Below are 26,405 nucleotides of genomic sequence, written 5' to 3'. Positions count from 1 at the left end.
ATGAAATTCAGACACATGCTACAACACAATGAATGTTGAAAACATTGCACTAGTGAAAGATATCAGACCTTCCTAAAAGGCTTGGGAGGGGGGGTGGCCCACCTGACAGAGGTGAGGGAGAGCGTCCACATCCCTCTGCACCAGCTCAGCAGGCAGGAGCTCTACCTTGTCCTCTTCAGGCCCCCATCGGCTCTTTCGCTTCCTCTTCATAGTGGCTGTGCTGGCCAGCTTCCCCGGGGCAGCTGAAGATGGGTTGATGGTGGGCAAGGGGGCAGATGAGATGGGGCAGGCAGTGGCAGTGGGCAGGGACCCCAAGGGGGTCTCAGGAGGAGACGTATGCTTCAGTCCAAGGTCAGGTGCCATGGGGGGGCCTGTGGGACCAGCCTTGGCTTTCCGGAACTCCTCTAGCTTCTGGCGGTAGTACTTGTACCCTTGGCTGTTAGGTTCATACAGAAAGCTGCAAAGGAGAGAGGAGAACACACCATCATTGGATTTCAGCCCCCTACCCTTGGTTTAGGTCAGAAGCAGCTTGGGCTTTGTGTAGGGACACCCAAGTAGGCCAGGGTCATTTGAGACTCATGTCACATGGAGGTCTCTACCATGACTTCCTGCCCTGACAGGCTGCAGTGGCTACTGGCTCTGTTGGCCCAAACGTGAGGAACAGTGTGACAGGCCCACAGCCTGTCATGACGCTGTTCCTGTAAGATGAGGGCCACTCCAAGGCCCTACCCTATCTTTTATTTTTTGGTCACACTCACAGCATGCGGAAGTTCCTGGGCTAGGGATTGAACCCTCACCACAGCAGTGACCTAAGCCCACAGCGACAATGCTGGATCCTTAATTCACTAGGCCACCAGGGAATTACAGCCTCCACCCCAGTCACACTATCATTGATCCCCTGCCTGGAAGGAGAAGGCACAGCCTCCCTCAGACCTTCCCCAGGTTCTGCGGAGCTTTTCCCCCTGCAGTCCTAGTTGAGTGCACTGATGCTTACAAACAAAGAAATCCTGAGGTTTGAGAGACACCTGCTGCCAGAGAGGGCTGGATTTGTCCACAAACTGACAGCTGGGCACATCTGTGCTCCTTTCTGATGCATCCTTGAAAGGCATCAACAGTGGAAAGAGCCAAAACAAAGACACTGAACACTGGAACAGACAGAGAGCTCACAGCTAGCCTTACTGGAAGCTATAGGTCCCCAAGTGCAGAGGAGGTGGTGCTGAGTTCAGAGCTGGCAGAGGCTGCAGCTCCTGCTGCATCTGCCCAGCATCTCTCAGACTATGTACGTATTAAGCCAATAGTCCTACCTCTGGAGTCCACACCAGAGGAAGAGTCACAGCCCAGCTCCACACAGCAAAACCTGTACACAGCAGAGATCACACAGCTCTTAACAAGGGGTTAGACTTGCATTCATGAACTTGGAATGATAGTCATAGGACAATGCTATACTGCAATGCAACATACAGGCTCAAGAACACTGTAAATTTCTTTCTTTTTTTTTTTAATTTCCTTTTTAGGGCTGCTCCCATGGCATATGGAAGTTCCCAGGCTAGGGGTCGAATTGGAGCTGTAGCCGCCGGCCTATGCCGCAGCCACAGCAATGTTAGATCCGAGCCACATCTGTGACCCACAACACAGCCCATGGCAACACCAGGTCCTTAACCCACTGAGCAAGGTCAGTGATTGAACCTGCAACCTCGTGGTTCCTAGTTGGATTCATTTCTGCTGAGCCACAACAGGAACTCCATGTAAATTCCTTTTTATGAAAGAACTTTAGCAGAAAAAACCCACAGATTATTTCAACATGAAAGCAGGGAGAAGAATGGAAGGACTCTCAGACCCACTAACGTTGGTACCTAAGGTGGGATGGAGGGACAAGGTGATTATGGCATCTTCTCTGTACTCCTGGGTCACGGTACAAGCATGTACACACTTCAGAAAACCAAGTGAGGAACATTTGTAGAAATTAAAAGAAACAATATCAACAAAACTGTTAATCTAGCCAGGCTAAGAAAAAAAAAGAGAACACAAATTACTAATAACAGATACGAAAAAGGGGCCATTACTACAGATGCTATGGAGATTAAAATTACTGTGGATTACTATGAACAACTCTATGCCCACAAATCTGAAATGATAAAACCTGCCAGAAATCACACAAGAAGGTCTGAACAGGTCTATTGCTATTAAAGAAATTAAATCAGTAGTTAACAACCTTCCAAAATTCACCAGTGAATGCTACCAAACATGAAAGGAAGAAACTATGCCAATTCTGTACAATCCATTTGAAAAGACAGAAGCAAAGAAAATACTTCCTAATTCACTCAAATACCAAACCAGACAAAAACTGCAGACCAACATTTCTCATGAACATAGATGTACAAATCCTCAATAAGATATTCGCAAACCTCATCCACTAATGTATGAAAAGGATGATACACCACAACCAAGTGGGATTCATCCTAGGCATATAAGACTGGTTAAACATTTGAAAATCAAGTAATGCAATCTATCAAATCAATAGGTTAAAAAAAGAAAAATGACATGGTCATATCAATCACTAGAGAAAAAAACATTTAACAAAATCTAATACCCATTTATGAGAAAAACTCTCAGTAAACTAGGAATATAGAACTTCCTCCACTTAATACAGAATATCTACCAAAAAACCTATGGCTAACATCATACTTCAAGTTTTTCCAGTCAGAAGAGAAACAAGAATATTCTTCCCTCTCCAATGCCTTTCATCACCATACTGGAAACACTAGCTAATGCAACAAGAAAAGGAAATAGAAGGTATACTGATTGAGAAGGGAAAGATATGACATAATTGTCTATATAGAAAAAACAGATGAAAGAATAGACAAAAACCCCCTCCTGGAACTAAAAAGCTATTACAGCAAGGTTGCAGTATGTAAGGGTTTTTTTTTTTTTTTTTTTTTGTCTCTTTGCCATTTCTAGGGCTGCTCCCATGGCATATGGAGGTTCCCAAGCTAGGGGTCTAATTGGAGCTGTAGCCACTGGCCTATGCCTGAGCCACAGCAACCTCATGGCTCCTAGTCGGATTCGTTAACCACTGAGCCACGGCGCGAACTCCTGCGGTATGTAAGATTAATCTACAGAAGTCAATGACGTTCTTATATACCAGCAATGAAGAAGTGGAATTTGAAATTAAAAACACAAATACCATTTACACTAGCATTCCCCAAAATGAAATTGTTAGGTATAAGCCTAAAAATATATACAAAATCTATACGAGGAAAACTAAAAAACCTCTGATGAACAAATTCAAGAATGAAATAAATGAAGAGATATTCCATGTTCACAGAAAGGATGATCCAACTCTGTCAAGATATCAGTTATTCCCAACATGATTTCTAGATTCAACACAATTCTAATCAAAATCAGTTATTCTGGGACTGGAGCTCAACTTCTCTCCTAAAAACAACAAAATTAAATTCACAACTAAAGACTGAGCACTCTTCACCCAAATGGACTGGAAACCTTAAAAAAGATATCCTATTCCAGAAGAAAAAGAGGAGGACACATCAAGAGGTAGGAGGGGCAATTTCACCATATAAACAACCACATACTTCCTGGGTGGGAAGCTCCACAGACTGGAAACTAACTGGTTCACAGAGACTCAGCTACAGGAGTGAGAGTTCTGAGCCCCACATCAAACTCTCATGTGTGGGGATCTGGCATGGGGAGAAAGAGCCCCTGGGGCATCTGGCATTGAAGACCAGTGGGGCTTGTGCGCAGGAGCTCCACGGGACTGGGGGAAACGGAGACCCCACTCTTAAAAGGCACACACAGACTTTCACGTGCACTGGGTCCCAGGGCAAAGCAAAGTCTCCATGGGAATCTGAGTCAAACCTCACTACAGTATTTGGAGGACATCCTGGGAAAACAGGGGTGAACATGGCTTGTTGTGAGGCAAGGACATTGAAAGCAAAGCTCCCAGGAATATTCAGCAGCCATACCTTCCTCTGGAGGTGGCCATTTTGGGAAAATCTGGCCCTACCCCTCACTCTGCTGCTGAGAAGCCCAAGGGCAAACAACAATCCAGGTGGGATCACAGCCCCACCCCTCAGTAAACAGGCTACCTAAAGACCCCTCAGGCACACAGCTGCCTCTAATCCCATCCAGAGACTAAACCCCACCCAACAGAGGGATTAGAATCAGCTCCACCTACCAGGGGGTAAGCATCAGCCCCTCCCATTAGGAAGCCTACAGCAAGCCCCCCATACCAACTTCAGCCACAGGGGGGCAGACATCAGAAGTGAGAGGCTACAATTCTACTCTCTGTAAAAAGGTCACCACACCAAAAACCTATAAAAATGAAAAGACAGAGAACTATAACTCAGATGAGGGAGAAAGGAAAAATCCCATAATATCAGCTAAGCAAAGAGGAGATTTCCAGCCTCCAGGAAAAAGACTTTAGACTGTTGATGCAAGACATTAGAAATAAACTGGAGGCAAAGATGGAAAACATACAGGAAACACTGAGCAAAGAGATACAAAATATAAAACTTAAACAAGAGATGTAAAATACAATAACTGAAAAAAGTCACCAGAAGCAGCTAACAGCAGAATACAGGAGGCAGAAGAACGAATAAGTGAGGTGGAGGACAGATTAGCGGAAATAACGGATGTGGAATAGAAAAGAGAAAAAAGACTGAAATGAAATGAAGAGAGTCTCAGAGAACTCTGGGACAACATTAAACGCACCAACATGCATATTACAGGGGTGCCAGAAGGAGAAGAGAGAGAGAAGGAGACAGAAGAAATATTTCAAGAGATAATAGCCGAAAACTTCCCTAATATGGGGATGGAATCACTCAAATCCAGGAAGCACAACGAGTACTATATAAAATAAACCCAAGGAGGAACACCCAGAGACACATATTAATCAAACTGACAAAAATTAAAGACAGAGAAAATCATGAAAGCAGCTAGGGAAAAGAAACAAATAACATACAAGGGAATCCCAATAAGGTTATCGGCAGATTTTTCAGCAGAAAATCTGCAGGCCAGAAGGGAGTGGCATGATATACTTAACATGATGAAAGGAAAAAATCTCCAACCAAGATTACTCTACCCAGCAAGGCTCTCATTCAGATATGAAGGAGAAATCAAAACCTTCACAGATAAGCAAAAGCTGAGAGAATTCAGCAACACTAAACCAGCCTTACAACAAACACTAAAGGAACTTCTATAGGCAGAAAAGAACAAGAGAAGAAGGAAAGAAAAAAGAACGGCAAAAGCAAATCCAAAGCAATTAATAAGACGGCAATAAGAATATACATATCAATAATTACCTTAAATGTTAATGAACTAAACGCCCCAATCAAAAGACATAGACTGACTGAATGGATACAAAAACAAGATCCATATATATACGTTATCTTCAAGAGACCGACTTCACTTCTAGGGACACACACAGATTGAAAGTGAGAGAATGGAAGAAAATATTTCACGCAAACAGGGATCAAAAGAAAGCTGGAGTAGCAATACTCTTATCAGACAAAATAGACTTTAAAATGAAGAATATTTCAAGAGACAAGGAAGGACATTACATAATGATCAAAGGATCAATCCAAGAAGAAGATATAACAATTTTAAATATCTACGCACCCAACATAGGTTCACCACAATATATAAGGCAACTGCTAACAACCATAAAGGACAAATCGACAACAACACAATCATAGTGGGGGACTTTGACACCCCACTTACAGCAATGGACAGATCAACCAGACAGAAAATCAATAAGGAAACACAGGCCCTGAATGATGCATTAAACCAGATGGACTTAATAGGTATTTATAGGACATTCCATCCAAAAGCAACAGAATACACATTCTTCTCAAGTACACATGGAACATTCTCTAAGATGGATCATATCCTGGGCTACAAATCCAACCTTGGTAACTTTAAGAAAACTGAAATCATATCAAGCATCTTTTCTGATCACAATGCTATACGACTGGAAATCAACAATAAGAAAAATAATGCAAAAAACACAAACACGTGGAGACTAAACAACATGCTACTGAACAACCAATGGATCACTGTAGAAATCAAAGAGGAAATTAAAAAGTACCAGGCAGCAAATGACAACAAAGATACGACACTCCAAAACCTATGGGATGCAGCAAAAGCCGTTCTAAGAGGAAAGTTTATAGCAATACAAGCCCACCTCAGGAAACAAGAAAAAGCTCAAAGAAACAAGCTAACTTTACATCTAAAGCAGCTCGAGAGAGAAGAAAAGACAAGACCTAAAGTTAGTAGAAGGAAAGAAATCATAAAGATCAGAGCAGAAATCAATGAAATAGAAACAAAGAAAACCATAGGAAAGATCAATGAAATGAAAAGCTGGTTCTTTGAAAAGATCAACAAAATTGATAAACCCCCTAGCCAGACTTAGCAAGTAAAAAAGAGAGAGGACTCAAATCAATAAAATTAGAAATGAAAAAGAAGTAACAATGGACATCACTGAAATACAAAGTATCATAAGAGACTACTATATGCAACTATATGCCAATAAAATGGAAAACCCAGAAGAAATGGACAAATTCTTAGAAAAGTACAATCTTCCTAGACTAAACCAAGATGAAATAGAAAAGATGAATGGACCAATCACAAGAACTGAAATTGCAACTGTGATTAAAAAACTTCCAACAAACAAAAGTCCAGGACCAGATGGCTAACTCTATTAAACATTTAGAGAAGAGCTAACACCTCTCCTTCTGAAACTATTTCAAAAAATTGCAGAGGAAGGGATACTCCCAAACTCATTCTATGAGGCCACCATCACCTTGATACTAAAACCAGACAAAGATACCACAAAAAAGAAAACCACAGGCCAATTTCACTGATGAACATCGATGCAAAAATCCTCAACAAAATACTAGCAAACCGAATCCAACAATACATTAAAAGGATTGTACATCATGATCAAGTGGGATTGATCCCAGGGATGCAAGGGTTCTTCAATATCCGTAAATCCATCAGTGTGATACCCACATTAACAAATGGAAGAATAAAAACCATATGATCCTCTCAACAGAGGCAGAAAAAGCCTTTGACAAAATCCAACACCCGTTTCTGATAAAAACCCTTCAGAAAGTGGGCATAGCCGGAACCTACCTCAACATAAAAAAGGCCATATATGACAAACCCCACAGCAAACATCATTCTCAGCGGTGAAAAGCTGAAAGAATTTCCGCTGAGATCAGGAACAAGACAAGGATGTCTGCTCTCGCCAGTACTCTTCAACATAGTTCTGGAAGTCCTAGCCACAGCAATCAGAGAAGTAAAAGAAATAAAAGGAATCCAAATTGGCAAGGAAGAAGTAAAACTATCACTATTTGCAGATGACATGGTACTATACCTAAAGACTCTACCAGAAAACTGTTAGAGCTCATCCACGAATTTGGCAAAGTCACAGGATACAATATTAATACACAGAAATTGACGGCATTTCTATACCATAACAATGAAAGAGGAGAAAAAGAAATTAGGGAAGCAATCCTGTTTATCATCGCATCCAAAAGAATAAAATACCTAGGAGTAAACCTACCTAAAGAGACAAAAGACCTGTACTCTGAAAACTATAAGACACTGATGAAGGAAATCAAAGATGACACAAATAGATGGAAAGATATACCATGCTCGTGGACTGGAAGAGTTAATATTATCAAAATGACTATACTACCTAAGGCAATCTACACATTCAATGAAATCCCTATCAAATTACCAAGGACATTTTTCACAGAACTCAAACAAAATATTCTAAAGTTTCTTTGGAAACACAATGGACCCAGAATAGCCAAAGACACCAGGCTCCCAGGCTTCAGACTATACTACAAAGCAACAATCATCAAAACCGTATGGTACTGGCACAAAGACAGAAATATAGATCAGTGGACCAGGATATAAAGTCCAGAATTTAGCCCACGCACCTACAGCCAACTAATCTATGACAAAGGAGGCAAGGATATACAATGGAAAAAGGACAGCTTGTTCAATAAGTGGTGCTGGGAAAACTGGACAGCCACATGGAAAAGAATGAAATTAGAACCCTCCCTAACACCATACACAAAAACAAACTCCAAATGGATGAAAGACCTAGGTATAAGACCAGACACTATAAAACTCTTAGAGGAAAACATAGGCCAAACATTCTCTGACATAAACCACAGCAACATCTTCTCAGATCCACCTCTTAGAGTATTGACAATAAAAACAAAAATAAACAAATGGGACCTAATCAATCTTCAAAGTTTCTGCACAGCAAAGGAAACTCTAAAAAAAAAGAAAAGACAACCCACAGAATGGGAGAAAATCTTTGCAAGTGAATCAACTGACAAGGGACTGATCTCCAAAATTTATAAACAACTTCTGCAGCTCCATACCAAAAAAACAAACTAGCCTATCAGAAAATGGGCAGAAGATCTAAACAGACAATTCTCAAAAGACGACATACAGATGGCCAAGAAACACATGAAAAGATGTTCCTCATCACTCATTATTAGAGAAATGCAAATCAAAACCACTATGAGGTACCACCTTACACAAGCCAGAATGGCCATCATCAAAATGTCTACAAACAATAAGTTTGGAGAGGGTGTGGAGAAAAAGGAACCCTAGTACACTGTTGATGGGATTGTAAATTGGTGCAACCACTGTGGAAAGCAGTATGGAGATTCCTCAGAAAACTAAACATAGAACTACCATTTGATCCAGCAATCCCACTCCTGGGCATCTATCCAGAGAAAACCATAACTTGCAAAGACACATGTACCCCAATGTTCATTGCAGCACTATTTACAATAGCCAAGACATGGAAATAAACTAAATGTCCATCAACAGAGGAGTGGATCAAGAAGCTGTGGTACATATACACAACAGAATATTACTCAGCCATTAAAAAGAACGAAATACCGGCATTCTTAGCAACATGGATGGACCTAGAAACTATCATGCTAAGTGAAGTCAGCCATACAATGAGACACCAACATCAAATGCTTTCACTGACATGTGGAATCTGAAAAAAAGGCAGACGGAACTTCTTTGCAGAACAGATGCTGACTCACAGACATTGAAAAACTTATGGTTTCTAGAGGAGACAGTTTGGGGGGTAGGGGATGTGTCTGGCTTGTGGGATGGAAATCCTGTAAAATCAGATTGTTATGATCATTATACAACTACAGATGTGATAAATTCATTTGAGTAATAAAAAAAAATGAAGTAAAAAAAATATCAGGAGTTCCCGTCGTGGCACAGTGGTTAACAAATCCGACTAGGAACAATGAGGTTGTGGGTTTGATCCCTGGCCTTGCTCAGTGGGTTAAGGATCCGGCGTTGCCATGAGCTGTGGTGTAGGTTGCAGACGCGGCTCAGATCCTGTGTTGCTGTGGCTCTGGCATAGGCTGGCAGCTACAGCTCCGATTCGACCCCTAGCCTGCAACCTCCATATGCCATGGAAACGGCCCAAGAAATGGCAAAAAGACAGAAAAAAAAAAAAAAAAATCAGTTATTCTGAAGTTACTGACAAACTGATTCTAAAGTTTATACAGGAGTTCCTGTCGTGGTGCAGTGGTTAACAAATCCGACTAGGAGCCATGAGGTTGTGGGTTCGGTCCCTGCCCTTGCTCAGTGGGTTAAGGATCCAGTGTTGCTGTGAGCTGTGGTGTAGGTTGCAGACGCGGCTCGGATCCCGCGTTGCTGTGGCTCTGGCGTAGGCTGGTGGCTACAGCTCTGATTCGACCCCTAGCCTGGGAACCTCCATATGCTGCATGAGCGGCCCAAAGAAATAGCAAAAAGACAAAAAAATAAATAAATAAATAAAGTTTATACAGAGTCAAGAGACCCACAACAGCCAACACAATATTGAAGAAGAACAAAGTTGGAGGACAGACACTACCTAACTTCTGGACTTACTATAAAGGTACAGTAATCAAGGAGTTCTCATAATGGCTCAGCGGAAACAAATCTGACTGGTATCCATGAGGATGCAGGTTCAATCCCTGGCCTTACTTAGTGGGTTAGAGATCTGGTGTTGCCATGAGCTGTGGTGTAGGTCGCAGATGTGGCTTGGATATGGCGTTGCTTTGGCTGTGGCGCAGGCCAGTGGCTACAGCTCCGATTCAAACCCTAGCCTGGGAAACCTCCAAATGCTGCAGGGTACAGTAATCAAGGCAGTGGGGTACTGGTGAGCAAAGGGACAAACAGGTCAACAGAATGGAATAAGGATCCCAGAAACAAATCCACATACATATGGTCAACTTATTCTTGCCAAAGGAGCAAAAGCAATACACTGTTGCAAAGATAGCCTTTTCAACAAATTCATGCTGGAACTGGACGTCCACATATAACAATGACAAAAAGAATCTAGACATAGACCTCATAACTTTCACAAAAATTAACTAAAAACACATCACTAACCTAAATGTAAAAGATAAAACTATAAAACATGGGAAAATACCTACATGACCTTGAGTACAGCAGTGACTTTTTATTTTTTTCGTTTTTAGTGTTCGTCTTTTAAGGGCCACAGCCGCAGTATCTCTAAGTTCCCAGGCTATGGGTCAAACTGGAGCTGCAGCTGCCACCCTATGCCACAACCACAGTAAAGTGCGATCTGAGCTGTGTCTGCGACCAACACTGCAGCCCACAGCAACGCTGGATCCTTAACCCACTGAGCAAGTCCAGGGATCAAACCTGCATCTTCATGGATACTAGTCGGATTCATTAACCATTCAGCCACGATGGGAACTCTAGTAATGACTTTTTAGATACAACAACAAAGGCATGATCCATGAAAGCAAATGATAAGCTGGACTTCATTAAAATTAAAAACTTCTGCTCTACAAACGACACTGTCAAAAGAATGAGAAGACAAGTCAGAGGCTAGGAGAAATATTTGCAAAAAACACATCTGATAAAGTCTGTTACCCAAAATATACAAAGAACTCTTAATATCCAACAATAACAAAACAAGCCCCTTGTGGCTCAGTGGATTAAGGACCCAACGTTGTCTCTGTGAGGATGCAGGTTTGATCTTTTGGCCTCCCTCAGCAGGTCAAGGATCCAGCACTGCTATAAGCTGTGGCATAGGTCGCATATGTGGTTCAGATCCCGTGTTTCTGTAGCTGTGGCAGAGACCCCAACTGCAGCTCCAATTTGACCCCTGGCTGGGAAACTTCCACATGCTACAGGTGTGTCTGTAAAAAGAAAAAAACCAGTTAAAAAATGGGCGAATTGGAAGTCCCTGGTGACTCAGTGGGTTAAGGATCTGGCATTGTCACTGCTGCAACAAGGATTTGATCCCTGGCCTGGGAACTTCCAAATGCCAAGGGTGTAGCAAAAAATAAATAAATAGAAAAGGGAGGGTGCAATGACCTTAACACACACCACACCAAAGATTTACAGATGGCAAATAAAGATTATGAAAAGATGCTCCACATAATGTCATCAAGAAAATATGTATTAAAATAATGAGGAGCTTCTGTCGTGGCTCAGTGGTTAACGAACCCATTTAGTAACCATGAGGACTTGGGTTCGATCCTTGGTCCCACTCAGTGGGTTAAGGATCCAGCATTGCCGTGAGCTGTGGTATAGTTCGCAGACGCAGCTTGGATCCCGAGTGGCTGTGGCTGTGGCTGTGGCCAGCAGCTACAGCTCCAGTTCAACCCCTAGCCTGGGAACCTCCATAGGTCGCTGGTGTGGCCCTAAAAAGACAAAAAAAAAAAAAAAAAAAAAAAGTAAAGCAATGACTATCACTACACATCTATTAGAATGGCCAAAATCCAAAACACTGACAAATCAAATGTTGATATGGACATGGAGCTACTAAAACTCATTCATTGCTAGGGAGAATGAAAATGGTACAAGCCTCTTTGGAAGACAGTTTGGCAGTTTCTTACACTTCTGTGGGTGTGGCCCTAAAAAAGCAAAAAAAAGCAAAAAAAAAAAAAAAGTTGAAAATTTATGTCCACACAAAAACCCTGCACAGAGATGTTTACAGCTGCTTTGTTCATAACTGCAAAAATCTGGAAGCAATCAAGATGTCCTGCAAAAGGTGAATGGACAAATAAACTGTGGTGCTAAAAAGAAATGAGCTCTCAAGCCAAAAAAGTCTCAGAGCAACCTTAGATACACATTACTAAGTGAAAGAAGCCCATTCAAGAAGGCAACATACTATGATTCCAATTATATGACATTCTGGAAAAGGTAAGACTACAGAGTCAGTAAAAAGATCAGTAGTTGCCAGAGGTTAGGGAGGAAGAACGGATGAATAGACAGAACACAAAGAATTTTAAGGGCAGTGAGAACATTCTGTGTATCATATGATACATGTCACTGTACATTTGCCCAAACCCATAGAATACACATCAAGGGAGTTCTTGTTGTGGCTCAGTGGATTAAGGACCCAACATTGTCACTGTGAGGATGAGGGTTCAATCCCTGGCCTGGCTCATCAGGTTAAGGATCCAGAGTTGCTGTAGCTGTGGCATAGGCTGCAGCTGCAGCTTCGACTTGACCTCTGCCCTGGGAACTTCCACATGCCACAGGTGCAGCCAGTAAAAAGGAAAAAAGAAAGAAAGAAAGAAAAAGAATACATAAGAATGAACTCTAATGTAAATGACACACTTCAGTTGATCATGATGTGTCAACATAGGTTCATCAATTATAACAATATACTACTCTGGTGGGGGACATTGATAATGGGGGAGACTGTGCGTGTGTGTGGGTTTAAGAAGGTACACGGGAAGCTTCCATACCTTCCCTTCAATTCTGCTGTGAACCTAAAACTGCTCTAAAATAAAACATCTTAAAAAAATTAAGACAAAAACAAAAAGTTGTTCAAAGAGGGAAGAACTTCAGATAGCTGGATTTAAAAAAAAAAAGATTTGTGTTGGGAATTCCCATAGTGGCGCAGTGGTTAACGAATCCAACTAGGAACCATAAGGTTGCGGGTTTGGTCCCTGCCCTTGCTCAGTGGGTTAACGATCCGGCGTTGCCGTGGCTCTGGCGTAGGCTGGTGTCTACAGCTCCGACTGGACCCCTAGCCTGGGAACCTCCATATGCCACGGGAGCGGCCCAAGAAATAGCAAAAAAGACAAAAAAAAAAAAAAAAAAAAAGATTTGTGGCAGTTAGAACCTGGATTTAAAGTGATTTGGTTCCTTCAAGAAAAGCAGACTGGGGGACTGGCTCACTGGGGCAGCCAGGAAGCTCCTGATGGGGTGGGTCTCCTCTAGGCTCACAAGCCTCTTCCTGGCTTCACCTGCCAGTTCACACAGAGGCAGCACCTAAGAACCCCTCAAGGGTATAGCTGTCTATGGGGTGGGGGTGGGGGGGGTAACAGCAAACTGGGGGCCCCAGGCACTGGTGCACGAGATTCAACAACAAAGACCCCTCTACTTGGAGTGACCTCACTCCCAGGGTTAACCAAAGTTAACCCTGTCCTTCCTACCATACTTTTTTTTCAGTGCAGATTTATTCGAACGAAGCTGTGATTCTATTTTCTGTTTCCTGATTATTATTATTTATTATTATTATTTTTTTTTTTTCTGGCAGAACCTGCAGCATATGAAAGTTCCCAGGCCAGATACTGAATCCAAGCCACAGCTGTGACCTACACCACAGCTGCGGCATTGCTGGATCATTAATCCACTGTGTCAGGCTGGGGATCAAACCTGCACTGCCACAAAGACAACGCCAGACTCTTAACCCACCGCACCACAACGGGAACTCCTGTATCCTGATTTTTAAAAAATTTCTTAACACATGAGGCTTTCCTGTCCGAATGCAATGTAGCATGGTGGTGTATGCACTCCACTGACTGGCCTTTTTGCCTTGTTTACCTCACCTATAAGAGGCCAGCATGCCAGGTTGTTGTAAAGAACAATGTGGTTTACCCAGGTGATGTGTCAAAGCCACATGCGGTGTGGAGGCTGCTACCACCTTTGCCAAGCTGATGGCCATAATTCCACTGGGGAGATGTATTTGTAGTTTAGTCCACTGGGGCTGGCGGTCAATGTATTACTAATTTTGCATGACTACGACCGTGTTACATATATACATACACATATAAACATCACTTCTGGGAATGGCATTTTAGAGGTGGGATGACTGGTCAAAGGAACGAGTATTTCCAGCTTTTTTTACAAAATGAGCACAACTATTATGATTATTTCCCAAAACACAGAGCTGCTGGGAAATCAGGAGAGCAAGGAAGGGCCAAGAGTGGCAGGAACATGAGGTGGCTGTTAGATTTGGGAATGAGAGGGGCTGCCTTGTACCTGACCCCACATGGAGATGAAACAGTCTGCTTGGTGTGAAGCCACATGCTTTTCCCAGGCCCAGATACCTGATCATCCCTCGTGTACTTTTCCCCCAATGCATGGAGTGTGGTTCAGCTCTAGGGTAGAAATGAGCTCCCCCAGACCACAATGGTCACCTTCAGCTACTTCTCTGCCAGATACCCTCAGGTTCTGTCCTTACCACTGGCGTTACCCTCTTGCCTCCAACAAAGTCACACCCAACAAGGTGGATGCCTGCAAGCAATGCTCCCACAAGGGGCAATGGCTACAGGGAAGGCCTGAGATCCTTGTGTTGAAACATCTCTTTTTTTTTTCTTTTCTTTTTCGTCTTTTTGCCATTTCTTGGGCTGCTCCTGCGGCATATGGCTAGGGGTCGAATCTGAGCTATAGCCGCTGGCCTACGCCACAGCCACAGCAACTCGGGATCTGAGCCGTGTCTGCAACCTACACCACAGCTCACGGCAACGACAGATCCTTAACCCACTGAGCAAGGCCAGGGATCGAACCCACCTCATGGTTCCTAGTTGGATTCGTTAACCACTGAGCCACGACGGGAACTCCTGTTGAAACATCTCTATACTTGGGAGAAAGGCATGGATACAGCTGCTGAGCCCTGGACCCTTATGACAGGAGAGAGCCACCTGGGATCCAAGCTTTGCAGAAAATTCCATTACCTCACCCACTTTGCCTGAAATAGATTTTTAATAAGCCCTTCTCAAGATAAGTGACAGTATAGTAAATTTCCTGTTTAAATTAAACTTATACTCCACGGCCCCCACGAAAGCTTACGGCTGCCCAGGTACCAGACACAGGGACACCTGAAGCCCTCAACAGCCCTCCCCCAGACCTAGTCCCATCTGATGGTTCCCCTCTGCCCCCATGTGCCTCAATCTGGTATGTGTGACCACCTTCACAACTGTGGCTAAATGACCCTGGAAGCACAGTTTGTTTGCTTGCTTGCTTTTTAGGGCCACACCAGTGGTATATGGAAGTTCTCTGGCTAGGGGTCAAATCAGAGCTACAACTGCCAACCTACACCATTCTCAGCAACATGGGATGCAAACCGAACCTGCAACCTACACCACAGCTCACAGCAATGCTGGATTCCTGACCCACTAAGCGAGGCCAGGGATCAAACCACATCCTCATGGATACTAGTCAGATTTGTATCTGCTGTGCCACAATGGGAACTCCTGGCAGCACAGTCGACCCTGTCATTCCCTGTACAGACCCTCCAAAGGCTCTCACTGAATACCTGAGCCCTCTGGGACCTAGTCCTGCCCAGCTCCACAGCCCATGTGCAACCATGCCAATGCTCACCCTGCACCCCTGCCATGATGACACAGCGCCCGCCATCTCTGCTGCTTCACTCCTGGGTGGCAGTTCCTCCAGACGCCCTTCACTTTGTTGTGTGTCTAGCTCATGCTCGCTCACATGTAGTAGATGCAACTGGCCGCCTGCCCAGTATCCACTCCTGCTTCCTTCTTCCCAAGTCCCTGATGGTGTCTAGAGTTGCCGCATCAACCAGCCCAGACGGCTCCAGCATTTTTTGTTCTAAGTGCCATGACGTCTCCTTAGGGACTTGTGTTACCGGTGGCTGAAAGTGTCTTCACAAGTGTATCACCCTCACAACGGATCTAGCGTCTACCTCACAAAACCTCTGTTGGTCCCTGCCCTGCAGCAGTGACTGCCCTACCCACACACCAGCTTTCCCCAACAAAGAGCAGCAATGAAGAGCATTCATTGCTGAACCCACCCAATGAATGTGGGAGCAAGTGACCACAGACTCAGCCTAAGGGAGTGGTTGTGACTTCATGGCTGGGAACAGCAGGGAGTCCAAGATGCTTGTCCCACTCCCTCTGTGGAACCTGCACACAGGCTGGTGATTCCCCCTCCTGAGGTACCCGCTTGAGGCATGACATTCAGCCTTTCCTGCCATTTCTTTTGTCATAAAGATGAGACCCTAAAAGTACACAGAGTGAACAACTCTGTGAGTTCCCACTCAAAAGCCTATCTCCCTCTGTCACAAAGGAAGCAAGCCAAGTGCTAGAGACCTTCTCCATGAGGCACCTGGAAAACACGAGGCCTCAAAAGTGCCCACACACCTGCTTCAGAGACAATTCTGGGCCTCAGTGTGCACTTGAGGAATGCCTATTGGGTGGCAGTGCTAAACTCTGTGGTGAGAAACTCCTGGACCCGAGTCCTGGCCATGCCAACTTCTTGCCATGGGATTCGAGCAAGCCTCAACACCACAACTGAGCCTGTTCTCTCAGTTGGGGGAGCTGTGACTAGGGTGAGAGGTTACCTCCCCAGTGGGTCCCCCTCCTTACCTGAATGCCTGGTTCTCGCGGTTGTTCTGGAGGGCAATGGTTTCTACCTCAGGACCCCCATCCGCTATGAACCTGGCCAACTTTTCTGCGAGGTTCTTGACCTCTTCATCCTCTGGGGGTGAAACTTTAAGCAGGCTGTCAGTACTGAGCTCAACTCACCACACCCAACAGCCTAATTTCTGCTAAGAACCCCACGGGCAACAAGAGGGGTTTATTTTAGAAACAATACAAAGAAAAACAGGCAAATGGGAATCAGATTACTGCACTGGAACCAAGCACCAGAGTTAATATAATAACATATCTTGAGCTTCCACCCACCCATCCCATGCCCTGCCCCCTTCCCACCCCATAGACCTGGGGGTTTTGGACACACACTGGGACATGGCAATAGAATGTGAGTGGAGGTCTGGAGGAGAGATGGGAACCCCCACCTTAACCTTTCTGCTGGGAGCTGCTTCCCCGACCCCCGAACCATGTTATATGGGGGGATGGGCCTGGCCCACCTCTGGGGAAGGTCAGGGCAAGGGGCTGCAGGTGACAGACTATGTGGCCCATATTCGGCCTAAACATCAATCCCCCTTGCTGCCCCCCTGGCTGGGATTTTACTTCATCACAGCTGGAGACCAGCCACCATCTCACCCTCCCGACACTCACCCTACCAAGATCTCAGCAGCTGACCATTTCTGTCTCCCGGCCCTCCCTCCACAAGCATCAGGCACTGCATTTGTCCCTAGGTGTCCTCAGTGCCCAGCATGAGGTAGATGCTGATCAGCACTTGTGAAAATGACCATGAACCAAGAAGCAAGTATTACTTTTTTGTGCTTTCTTTACATGCACAGGGCAGAGCTCCTGGATATGGCCTTGACTTTACTCTGACCCTTAGATTTCCCCACTGCTTAGAACACTGGCAGGGAGGGCAGTGCTGGCCCCAGCATACCTGGGGGCGGGGAAGTGGGGATATAGACCTGCACTGTCGATGCCACCCCATGCTCCAGGAAAGGAAACAAATTCCACAAGGGGCATGGTTTGTCCACACACCTCCCTAGAACCTCCCCTTCACCCACCTACCTTTCTGAGAGGCTGTCTGCAACTTCTGTGCTTCCTTTCTTATCTCAGCCACCTTCTTTCTGTAGTAGAGGAATTCCCTGCTATTCTTATCATGCAAAAACCTGGAGAAGAATTTTGCAAAACAGAGAGTAGGAGATGAGCTACAAGGATGGGTGGACCCATGCAGCTTCTGAAGGCGTGTAAAAGCAAGCTGGTGAGCAGAGATGCCTCGATGGGGCCCCAAAGTAAGTCTCCACATCACACTGGAGCCCTCTGCAACCTCTGGTATGAATTAGAAAGCACTCGAACAGTATCTAGCCCGCGCAAGTAAGCACCCAGCCCCGGCCAGCCTCAGTTGCCACTAGGGCTTTACAAGAACATCTGCAAGTACTAACGTGTGGCAAGAACATTTAAGTAGCAGTGGCCTTCCCCTCCCAGAAATACTTACGAAAACGCCGGGTTATCCTTGTAGTTCTCCATAGCTACTTTTTCTAACTCGGGGCCTCCTTCTGCCACAAAGCGGGCCAATTTCTCTATCACTTTCCGAGTCTCGGCTCCCTCTGGGGGTGAAACTTTAAGGAGGCTGTCAGTACTGGGGTTCAACTCACACACCCCACAGTCAACAGGCACACTCTCTCTACGGACCACAAGGACAGAGGGGTGGGGGGAGAAGAGGGTGAAATGCAGGAGGTTGTCGGGCGTCCTGGGTCCATGCACAAAGCACCATGATGAGGGGTGAGTCGGTCTAGACAGTCTTTGCGAGACATGCTGGGGGGAGAAAAATGTGTGAGCCTCCCAAAGGCCAAGACAGTCCCCAGGCTGAGAGGGAGACGTCGGAAAACAGTCAGCCTCCCCTTCCTTTTTTGGAATGCTCAATTCTTTCATTTACCAATGTTCAATATAATAAATCAGTCCCCTTTCATCCTTTAAAGGTGACAAATTCTTTTTAAAAATATCATTACAAACTCTGATTTAAAGACATCGGTTGGTTTCAATCCAATGCAATTAATGTCATCAGAGAAGCTCCATCATCCCCTCTGTGGCTGGTGGAGCCTCTTCAAGCTGGCTCCTGAGGCCTTTGGGTATGACCCCAAGAGTCTCTGATGGCCTCCTTGCTATCTGCTGGGACAGGGCACTTCAGGATCACCTCAAACTCTTCCTGCCCAGACCTAGAGCCGGCCATTTCTCCAAGAAGTCCTGGTTTCCGTGAGTAAGCAAGTGTATTTCCAGATCTACATCTGGGTGCTAGAGACACTCACTGCAATGGGCTTAATCATTACCTTGGAGCATTTTCAGCGAACAGAGCTAAAATACATATTTTTGTTTTGTATTAGCCTCCACTTTGAGCCACATGAAACTTCCTTTTATATTTATTGCTAGCATGTTTCTGAGGCTGTCAGCCACTATATAGCTTTCATCCCTCAAATGAGAGCTCCCTATTTTTTTGTGTTTGTCTTTTTTTAGGGCCACACCCACGGTATATGGAAGTTCCCAGGCTAGGGGTTGAATCAGAGCTGCAGCTGCTGGCCTACACCACAGCCACAGCAACGCTGGATCCTTAACCCACTGAGCAGGGCCAGGGATCTAACCTGTGTACTCATGGATACTAGTTGGGTCCGTTACCACTGAGCCACAATGGGAACTTTCCCAAGAGAAATTTCATGATGTCAGTCAGCGCTTAGGAACATCTGCTCCTCTTGGCAATAGGGTTAGACACTGAGCTTGTGGCCAGCCTTATTCCCCTTGTTGCTATACTGCCAGGAAGCTCAGATTGGGAGGAAGAGGGGAATAGTACAATGTGTGGCCTAAGGAAAACCTACAGGAAGTCCTCGGGTCATTCTGTGCCCTCCTTTCCCCTTAGCCTCAATTCTCCTCCCACGTGCTTAGCAAAAACCCTGACTTGGTCACTCTACAAGCACAGGTGCTTTCCTTATCAACAGCAGGCCATAATAAGCTTCAAGGACCCTTGCCACCCACTGCCCCTCGTAAAGTAGCAGTTCCCAGCAGAGTAATGCTGGAGCCCCCGGGCACCTTTGTGAGGAAACACCCCACTCAGTGGCTCCATTCTGACTAACACTACAAGGTCTGAGGTTAGTCACTGATCTGTTTGGATGCATGGCCTGAAGCCAGCATCCTCATCCAGAGCAAGAGGTTTAGAGGCTATCTGTCCTCACTGTCGGGGAAACATGACTGTGCCAGCCATCCTGGAGCAGAGGTGGCCCGGGCCCACGACTCCATATATCTCAAGGTATATATGGAGGTCTCGTTCTGAATAGGGACACAGCTGGATGTAGTAGGAGTACCACCCCCTATCCTCCTCTAGTATGGGGCCACCTGAGTGAACTGGCTCACAAAAGGCCAATGACTGTCTCTCTCTGGGCAGGACAACACAACCTGCAGGCTCATACTTCTGACCCAAACTAGTGGGGACAGATAACCTGCATAGAGGAGCTCCTCCTCCAGGACTGAACGCTCCCCTGAGAATGTCCCCCTGTGGAGACCACTCCCCACGTGAATGAACAATGGGTCCCACCGCTCCCAAGATGAAGCCCACACCCTGCAGCCCCTCCACGTTCCCCACGCTCCGCTCCCCACCCCTTCTCCACCCCCCCGACCCTAAAGGGCCTCCCCCTGACCCCTGGCTCAGCCTGGATGCCTGGCAGCACTCCCTGACCACAGCCCCCAGCAACCCACAGCCCTAGCTGCACCTTTCCCTACTGACCAGGTATCCTGTCTGTGGAGCTGGAGAAGCAGCTGTGGAAGGAGGGAGACAGCCCCTGCACCTTACCTTTTATCTCCAGCCACTGCTCATAGTCTTCCTCCTCATCCTCATCAGGAGACTGGAAGACGCTTGGGCGGCTGGCCACAGGCAGCTGCTTGGCATGCACGTAGTTCTTCACCTGGCCTGGCAGGCTGCTGATGAGGGGTGGCCTCTTCCCAGGGCGGGGGAGCACACGAGGTGGGGCAATGGGCGCGCTGGGGGGCGGATCTTGGGATGCAAGGAAGGATATCCACACTCAAGGTCTGTGGCATGGGTTTCCCCATCTTCACGCCTAACCTGCATGCCCTGAGACCCTGAAGCCTGGGTCCTCAGCTTCTAGCACAGCACTGGCAGGTGGTGGGTGCTTAGAAGCACTCAGAGAGGACGCCACCCCCATCTTTCTTTTCTTTTCTTTTTTCCTTTTGTCTTGCTATGCCATCCCATTTTACAGAGGAGGAAGCTTGAGGATCAGAGAGGAACGACCTGTCATGGTCACCCAGCCCACGGAGGTCAGCAACTTTGCTCCTGACACCTGCATCCACAGCCTAGAATGCAGCAGCTCTTCCAGTTAAGACCTGAATCCCCACGTACAGGTTACAATCACTCCCTCTGGTTGTCAGTGACGGGCTGGAGCCAGCCTATTTGGGATTTTTCAAACACAACTCACAACCTGAGACCCTGCAGTAAAGAGCCACAAAGCCCCTCCTTCCTCTCTGTGGGCAAATTTGGCCCTTAGGCTTTCTTAACTGTTACCTAGGGAACCTGACAAAGATTGAAGATCAACTATTTCACTAGTAACTTTCCTATAGTAAATGTGAGACTGGTAAATTGCACAACTTGTGCAGGCTTCTCACAAGTGGTGATTCTCACATCTGGCATATCCCATGGGACTCCTGTGGGCCAGGCAGCCCCACATACAGAAGAGGGCCCTGTTCCTTGCACCTAGCACCACTCTACCTTAGGCCATAGTCCCACATCCCTGGGGCGTGCTTAGCCCTGGCCCCTGAACCCCTGGATCAAAACCTGGCTTGTCTCCACTCCTTTGGGGTAAGCACCCAGAGGGCAAGGTATGCACTCTCCCCCTGGGCATTGAGGGTGCTCAATGAATGGCAGATGAGAGGAACAAGTCTGAGGCGAGACCTGGCGTTTCTGAGGTGCTGAGGGACCCTTGGGAGAGAGCAAAGGGAGCTCTAGGAGGAGATGACATGGGACAGGGTGACCTCACTCACCAGTGCTGGTCTGTGCCTTTTGCAACTTCAGAAACTGCTGCAAGAAGCTGCCGTCGTTGGCAAACTTGTTGGAGACATTAGAGTTGTGTGCGTTTGCAATTCTAGACCCAAGACAGAGAACAGAGAGGGTAAACCTTGACAGGAGAGGAGGGAAGCACACCTTACCAGTCTCAGCCCCCCCGCCATGTTCTCATCTAATGGGACCTAAAACAGGCCCCCAAAGATGTCAGGGAACTACTGAGTTCACCGAGCAGCCTTCAGAACTGTAAGATGGAACAATCTCACTCTAGTCAAAGCAATACTACCTGTATTGATGTTGTCTTACCTGCCTGTTGACGCTCCACGTCCAGAGGGCCTCCCCCAACAAGAAGGCTCAAAAGCACCTGCTCTCCTGCACAGCACTTGCCGTGCCTATTGTTAACTAATCATCCAGGCTCTCACTGGCTTCCACGACTGTCCTCCCAGCTAGACTTTCAAGTTCTCAAAGGCAGGACCTGTGTCTATACCTGTGTGTGACCACACTTCTGGGCCTGGTCAGCCAGCACTTCTGTGGGTATCACATGTGCACAGGGAAAACACCCAAAGCAAACTCTTGGTGGGAGAACTACACAGGAACTTCATGTTTTTATTACTTTCTCTCTCTTGTCTTTTTGCTAACATGCTTTACTTTCAAAAAAGAAAAAAAATTTTTTTGCGCACTCCATGGTACACAGAGTTCCTGGACCAGGGATCAGATCTGAGTTGTAGTTGCAACCTAAACTGCAGCTGCAGCAACGCTGGATCCTTAACCCACTGTGCTGGGCCAGGGATCGAACCTGAATCCCAGAGCTCCCAAGATGCCACTGATCCTGCTGTGCCACAGGAGGAACTCCAGAAAAATTTATGTTTAACAAACCACAAAAGCAAACCCAGGAGCCTAAATGTTTACTTCAAATTCATTTTGCCTTATCATAAAAGTGATAAAGGCTTGTTATGAGCAAATGGGAATATGGAAAAAACAGAAATGTAGAAAGCAAGGAGGAATTTCTGCTGCGGGGCAGTGGGTTAAGAAACTAATCAGCTTAGGTCACTGAGGAGGCACGGTTTCATTTCCCAGACCAGCACAGTAGGTTAAAGAATCCAGCATTGCCACAGCTGCAGTGTAGGTCAAAGCTGCAGCTTGGATTCAGTCCCTGCCCCAGGAACTTCCACATGCTGGAGTAGAGGCCACTAAAATTTTTTTAAAAAGGCAAGGAGAAAACTAAAAATAAGTCTCCCCTCACAAGAGCCACTATTAACACTTTGGTATAGTTCTTCACTCTGCTCCTTAGATTTGAAGTAGAAGGAAAGAAATAAGGCTGTGATCACACCACATATTCTACCTCTTCCTTTTTTTTTTTTTTTTACTGTAACATACTCTTTTGTTCCAACCTCAGAAACTCCCCCTCTGTGATGCTTTCAAAGCCATTTGCATCATACAGACACCCCCAACAATTTGTAAAAGCTCAGGAAGCCCACAGATCTGAACTTTTCCCTTTTTTATTTTTGTCTTTTTGCCTTTCCTAGGGCCGCACCCGCAGCATATGGAGGTTCCCAGGCTAGGGGTCGAATCAGAGCTGTAGCCCCTGGCCTACACCACAGCCACAGCAACGTGGGATCCGAGCTGAGTCTGCAACCTACACTACAGCTCACAGCAAAGCCAGATCCTTAACCCACTGAGCAAGGTCAGGGATCGAACCCAAAACCTCATGGTTCCTAGGTGGATTCATTAGCCACTGCGCCATGACGGGAACGCCTGAACTTTTTCCTTTAAAACTAGGTTTTATCCTCCTAGAAATCTGTTCTAATGAAGTCAAAGTAAAGAAAAACCTAAGTAGTGAACAGGGGGCACTGGTTAAATAAATTATAGGACATCCATAAGGCAAATGAATGTCTGCCTAGTTTTATAAATAAACGTAACCAAACACAATGTTAAACGAAAAACAAAAAGGTAGGATGTAAAACAGTATCTACAGTATGGTTCCACTTATGTCAAAATATATTCGACTGAAAAATTTTTACAGAAACCCATCAAAATTACACCAGCACTTGTCTCTGAATTGCAGGGTTACAAGTGATTTTAGTTTTTCCTCATTTTCTTTTCTATTTCCCAGATTTTCTAGCACATGTATGAATGGTCTTTAAAGTTGGGGATAAAAAAATGCAGTAAAAGTTATTTTATATGAAAGAGAAGGTTCTGCTGATAACTAGCTTAGGCATTAAACAAGCAGGGCCTTCTGGTGACCCTGGCCCTGTCTCATGCTGCGTGTACCTCCCTCAGAAGGGAAAGAAAGAAGGCAGAGACAATGAAAAACAAGAAAATACTTGGGGGCAGCAGCATCTCAAGCACTTGAAAACTACCCAGTACAAATGGAAGTGGGGTAATACACAGTTATTAAATGATGGCATTTGATGAACAGATAAACAAAACATGGTCTATCCATATAATGGAAAATTATTCAGCCACAAAAAAAAAAAAAAAAAAAAGAATGAAGTCCTGAAACATGCTACAAAGTGATGACTCTTGAAAACATCATGTCCAGTGAAAAAAGTCAGACAGAAAAGGCTGCATATTACATGAAATATCTAGAACAGGTAAACCTACACAGACAGAAAGTTGATTAGTCATTGTTAGGAGTTGGGAGAGGGGCAGGATGGGGAGTGACTGCTAATGGGTATGGGGTTTCTTTTTGGAGTAACAAAATGTTTTGGAATTAGTGGTAATAGTTGAACGATGCTGTTAATATACTGAAAATCACTAAGTTGTATAGTCAATTCTATGGTATATAACTTGTATCTTAATGAGAATAAATAAAACTTCTATAATGGTTCTAAAGCATTGTAATGTGGGAGCAGGGGGAACTTTTCCTTTACGTAATAGGGGAGGGAAAGCGGCACATGAGATTGATCCCAATTTACTGAAACAAAGCAATGATGTGGGAAAAGAATATAACAAAATGGTTCTCTTTAGGCAACCTGAGTGCTTCTTATTTCTGCAGCAAGAAGTTCTAAGGTGTTCAAAGCTTTTACAACAGGGAAAACAACCTTATTTCCAAAGCTACGTGTACCATGCACCTAATGTTCCCTTCTGGCTGCCGGGTCCTGGTACTGGGATCCAGCAGCCTCCAGGGGGCCCTCTTGGAAGCAATCCTACAGGCCTTTCCCATCTTGGTGCAAGTCCTTCCATAACTCCAAGGGCAAGAACCCACAAGCCCACCCACCGATCATTCAAAGTGCAGTAAGGTGCCAGGGCCTGGTTCCAACGAGAATAAGGTCAAAGTCCTGACCTCAAGGAGGCCACAGACCCTTAGAAAAGGTGAGAGCTGGAACAAAGCTTTAGAGGATTAAAATGCTTCATACTTTAGACTGCAGAACAAGGGGGTTGCCTTGTTCTGAACAAAGCTTTAGAGGATTAAAATGCTTCATACTTTAGACTGCAGAACAAGGGGGTTGCCTCTCTATCAATCTCCAGCCTGAAATTCTTCGATCTTGTCACCCTGCTCAAAATTGGTAACCTCAGAGCTTCTCAGGATGGTCAGAAGGAAACGCTGCCTGAGCTACCCTCTGCCTGGCTCAGAAACAGCCCCTTTGGCATAGTAGCTCAAGCCACCTGACATACAAGGGCTCTCCTCCCTTTCTGCCCTCTTCAGCCCTTTTCCTGCTTCTTCAAAGGGAAGCTCTTCCTGGTGCTGCTTGTGCCTCCAGAAGGCAGAGCCTCTTTGCATCCCTACAGCAACCACTACATCTGGAAACATACTGCCTCACTTTATTTTTTTTTGTCTGTTTTTTTTTTTTTTTTTTTTTGTCTTTTTGTCTTTTTCTAGGGCTGCACTCATGGCATATGGAGATTCCCAAGCTAGAGGTCTAATCAGAGCTGTAGCCACCGCCTACACCAGAGCCACAGCAACACCAGATCCAAGCCTCGTCTGCGACCTACGCCATAGCTCACGGCAACGCTGGATCCTTAACTCACTGAGTAAGGCCAGGGATCAAACCTGCACCCTCATGGTTCCTAGTCAGATTCATTAACCACAGAGCCACAACAGGAACTCCCCATACTGCCTCATGTTACCCACCAGCAGCTTTAGGGGTATAACTAGGACTCCCCCTGGCTAGTTGACTGTGACCCCCGTAAAGGTGGAAATGGGATCTGGCTTTTTGTTCCCTGCTAGACATTTGGCCCCCGGCCCAAAACCAGTCAGGAGTAAATAACCACTGAGTGAAAGAGTTGGTAGCCATCACCTGGGCTCCCACACACTGCTCGCTTTTCTTCTGCCACACCAAGCCTCGTCAAAGTGTGCAACTGTGTCCCTCCTTGCATTATCTGTGGCTGGATGCAGGGACATCTCAACTTTTCTCTCAAGCAAAACCCTCTGCTGGTGATCCTCTAAGACCCTAATCCAGCCTCAGGGGGAGACTTACTCGCCAGGATTCGGGGGCTGAGGGCTGGCCACCTGATTCTGCTTGGCTTTCTGCTCCATTTTGGCTTCAATTTCCCGTTTCTTCTGAGCAATGAGCTCCTCCTGGTGAAGGATGTTCATGTTCATTTTCCCAGACTTGGCAGGGGCAACCCCAAACCACCGGTTAGCCTTTCCTAGGGAGGGGAAAGAAGTACATCAGAAATCACCTTTGCTTCACAAGCATGCCCAGCAGCTGCTACAGGAGCAGCCCCAATACTTGTACCTACAG

The 26,405-nt window shown here is 45.6% G+C and overlaps 1 protein-coding gene across 1 annotated transcript in view; it reads right to left on the bottom strand.

Moving 5' to 3' along the window:
* SUGP1 (SURP and G-patch domain containing 1) overlaps positions 1-26,405 on the bottom strand; it is a 40,621-nt gene that overhangs the window by 11,731 nt on the left and 2,485 nt on the right. Inside the window, 8 exon segments of the mRNA XM_021083429.1 lie at positions 103-123; positions 126-457; positions 16,662-16,785; positions 17,730-17,830; positions 18,157-18,280; positions 20,497-20,697; positions 21,699-21,799; positions 26,139-26,310. Coding sequence (XP_020939088.1) covers positions 103-123; positions 126-457; positions 16,662-16,785; positions 17,730-17,830; positions 18,157-18,280; positions 20,497-20,697; positions 21,699-21,799; positions 26,139-26,310 — 1,176 coding nt within the window.

The sequence above is a fragment of the Sus scrofa genome, chromosome 2 (assembly GCF_000003025.6).
Source record: "Sus scrofa isolate TJ Tabasco breed Duroc chromosome 2, Sscrofa11.1, whole genome shotgun sequence".
NCBI classification, from domain to species: domain Eukaryota; kingdom Metazoa; phylum Chordata; class Mammalia; order Artiodactyla; family Suidae; genus Sus; species Sus scrofa.
The sequence above is the reverse complement of the archived record's forward strand: the minus strand, read 5'-3'. Positions and strand labels throughout refer to the sequence as shown.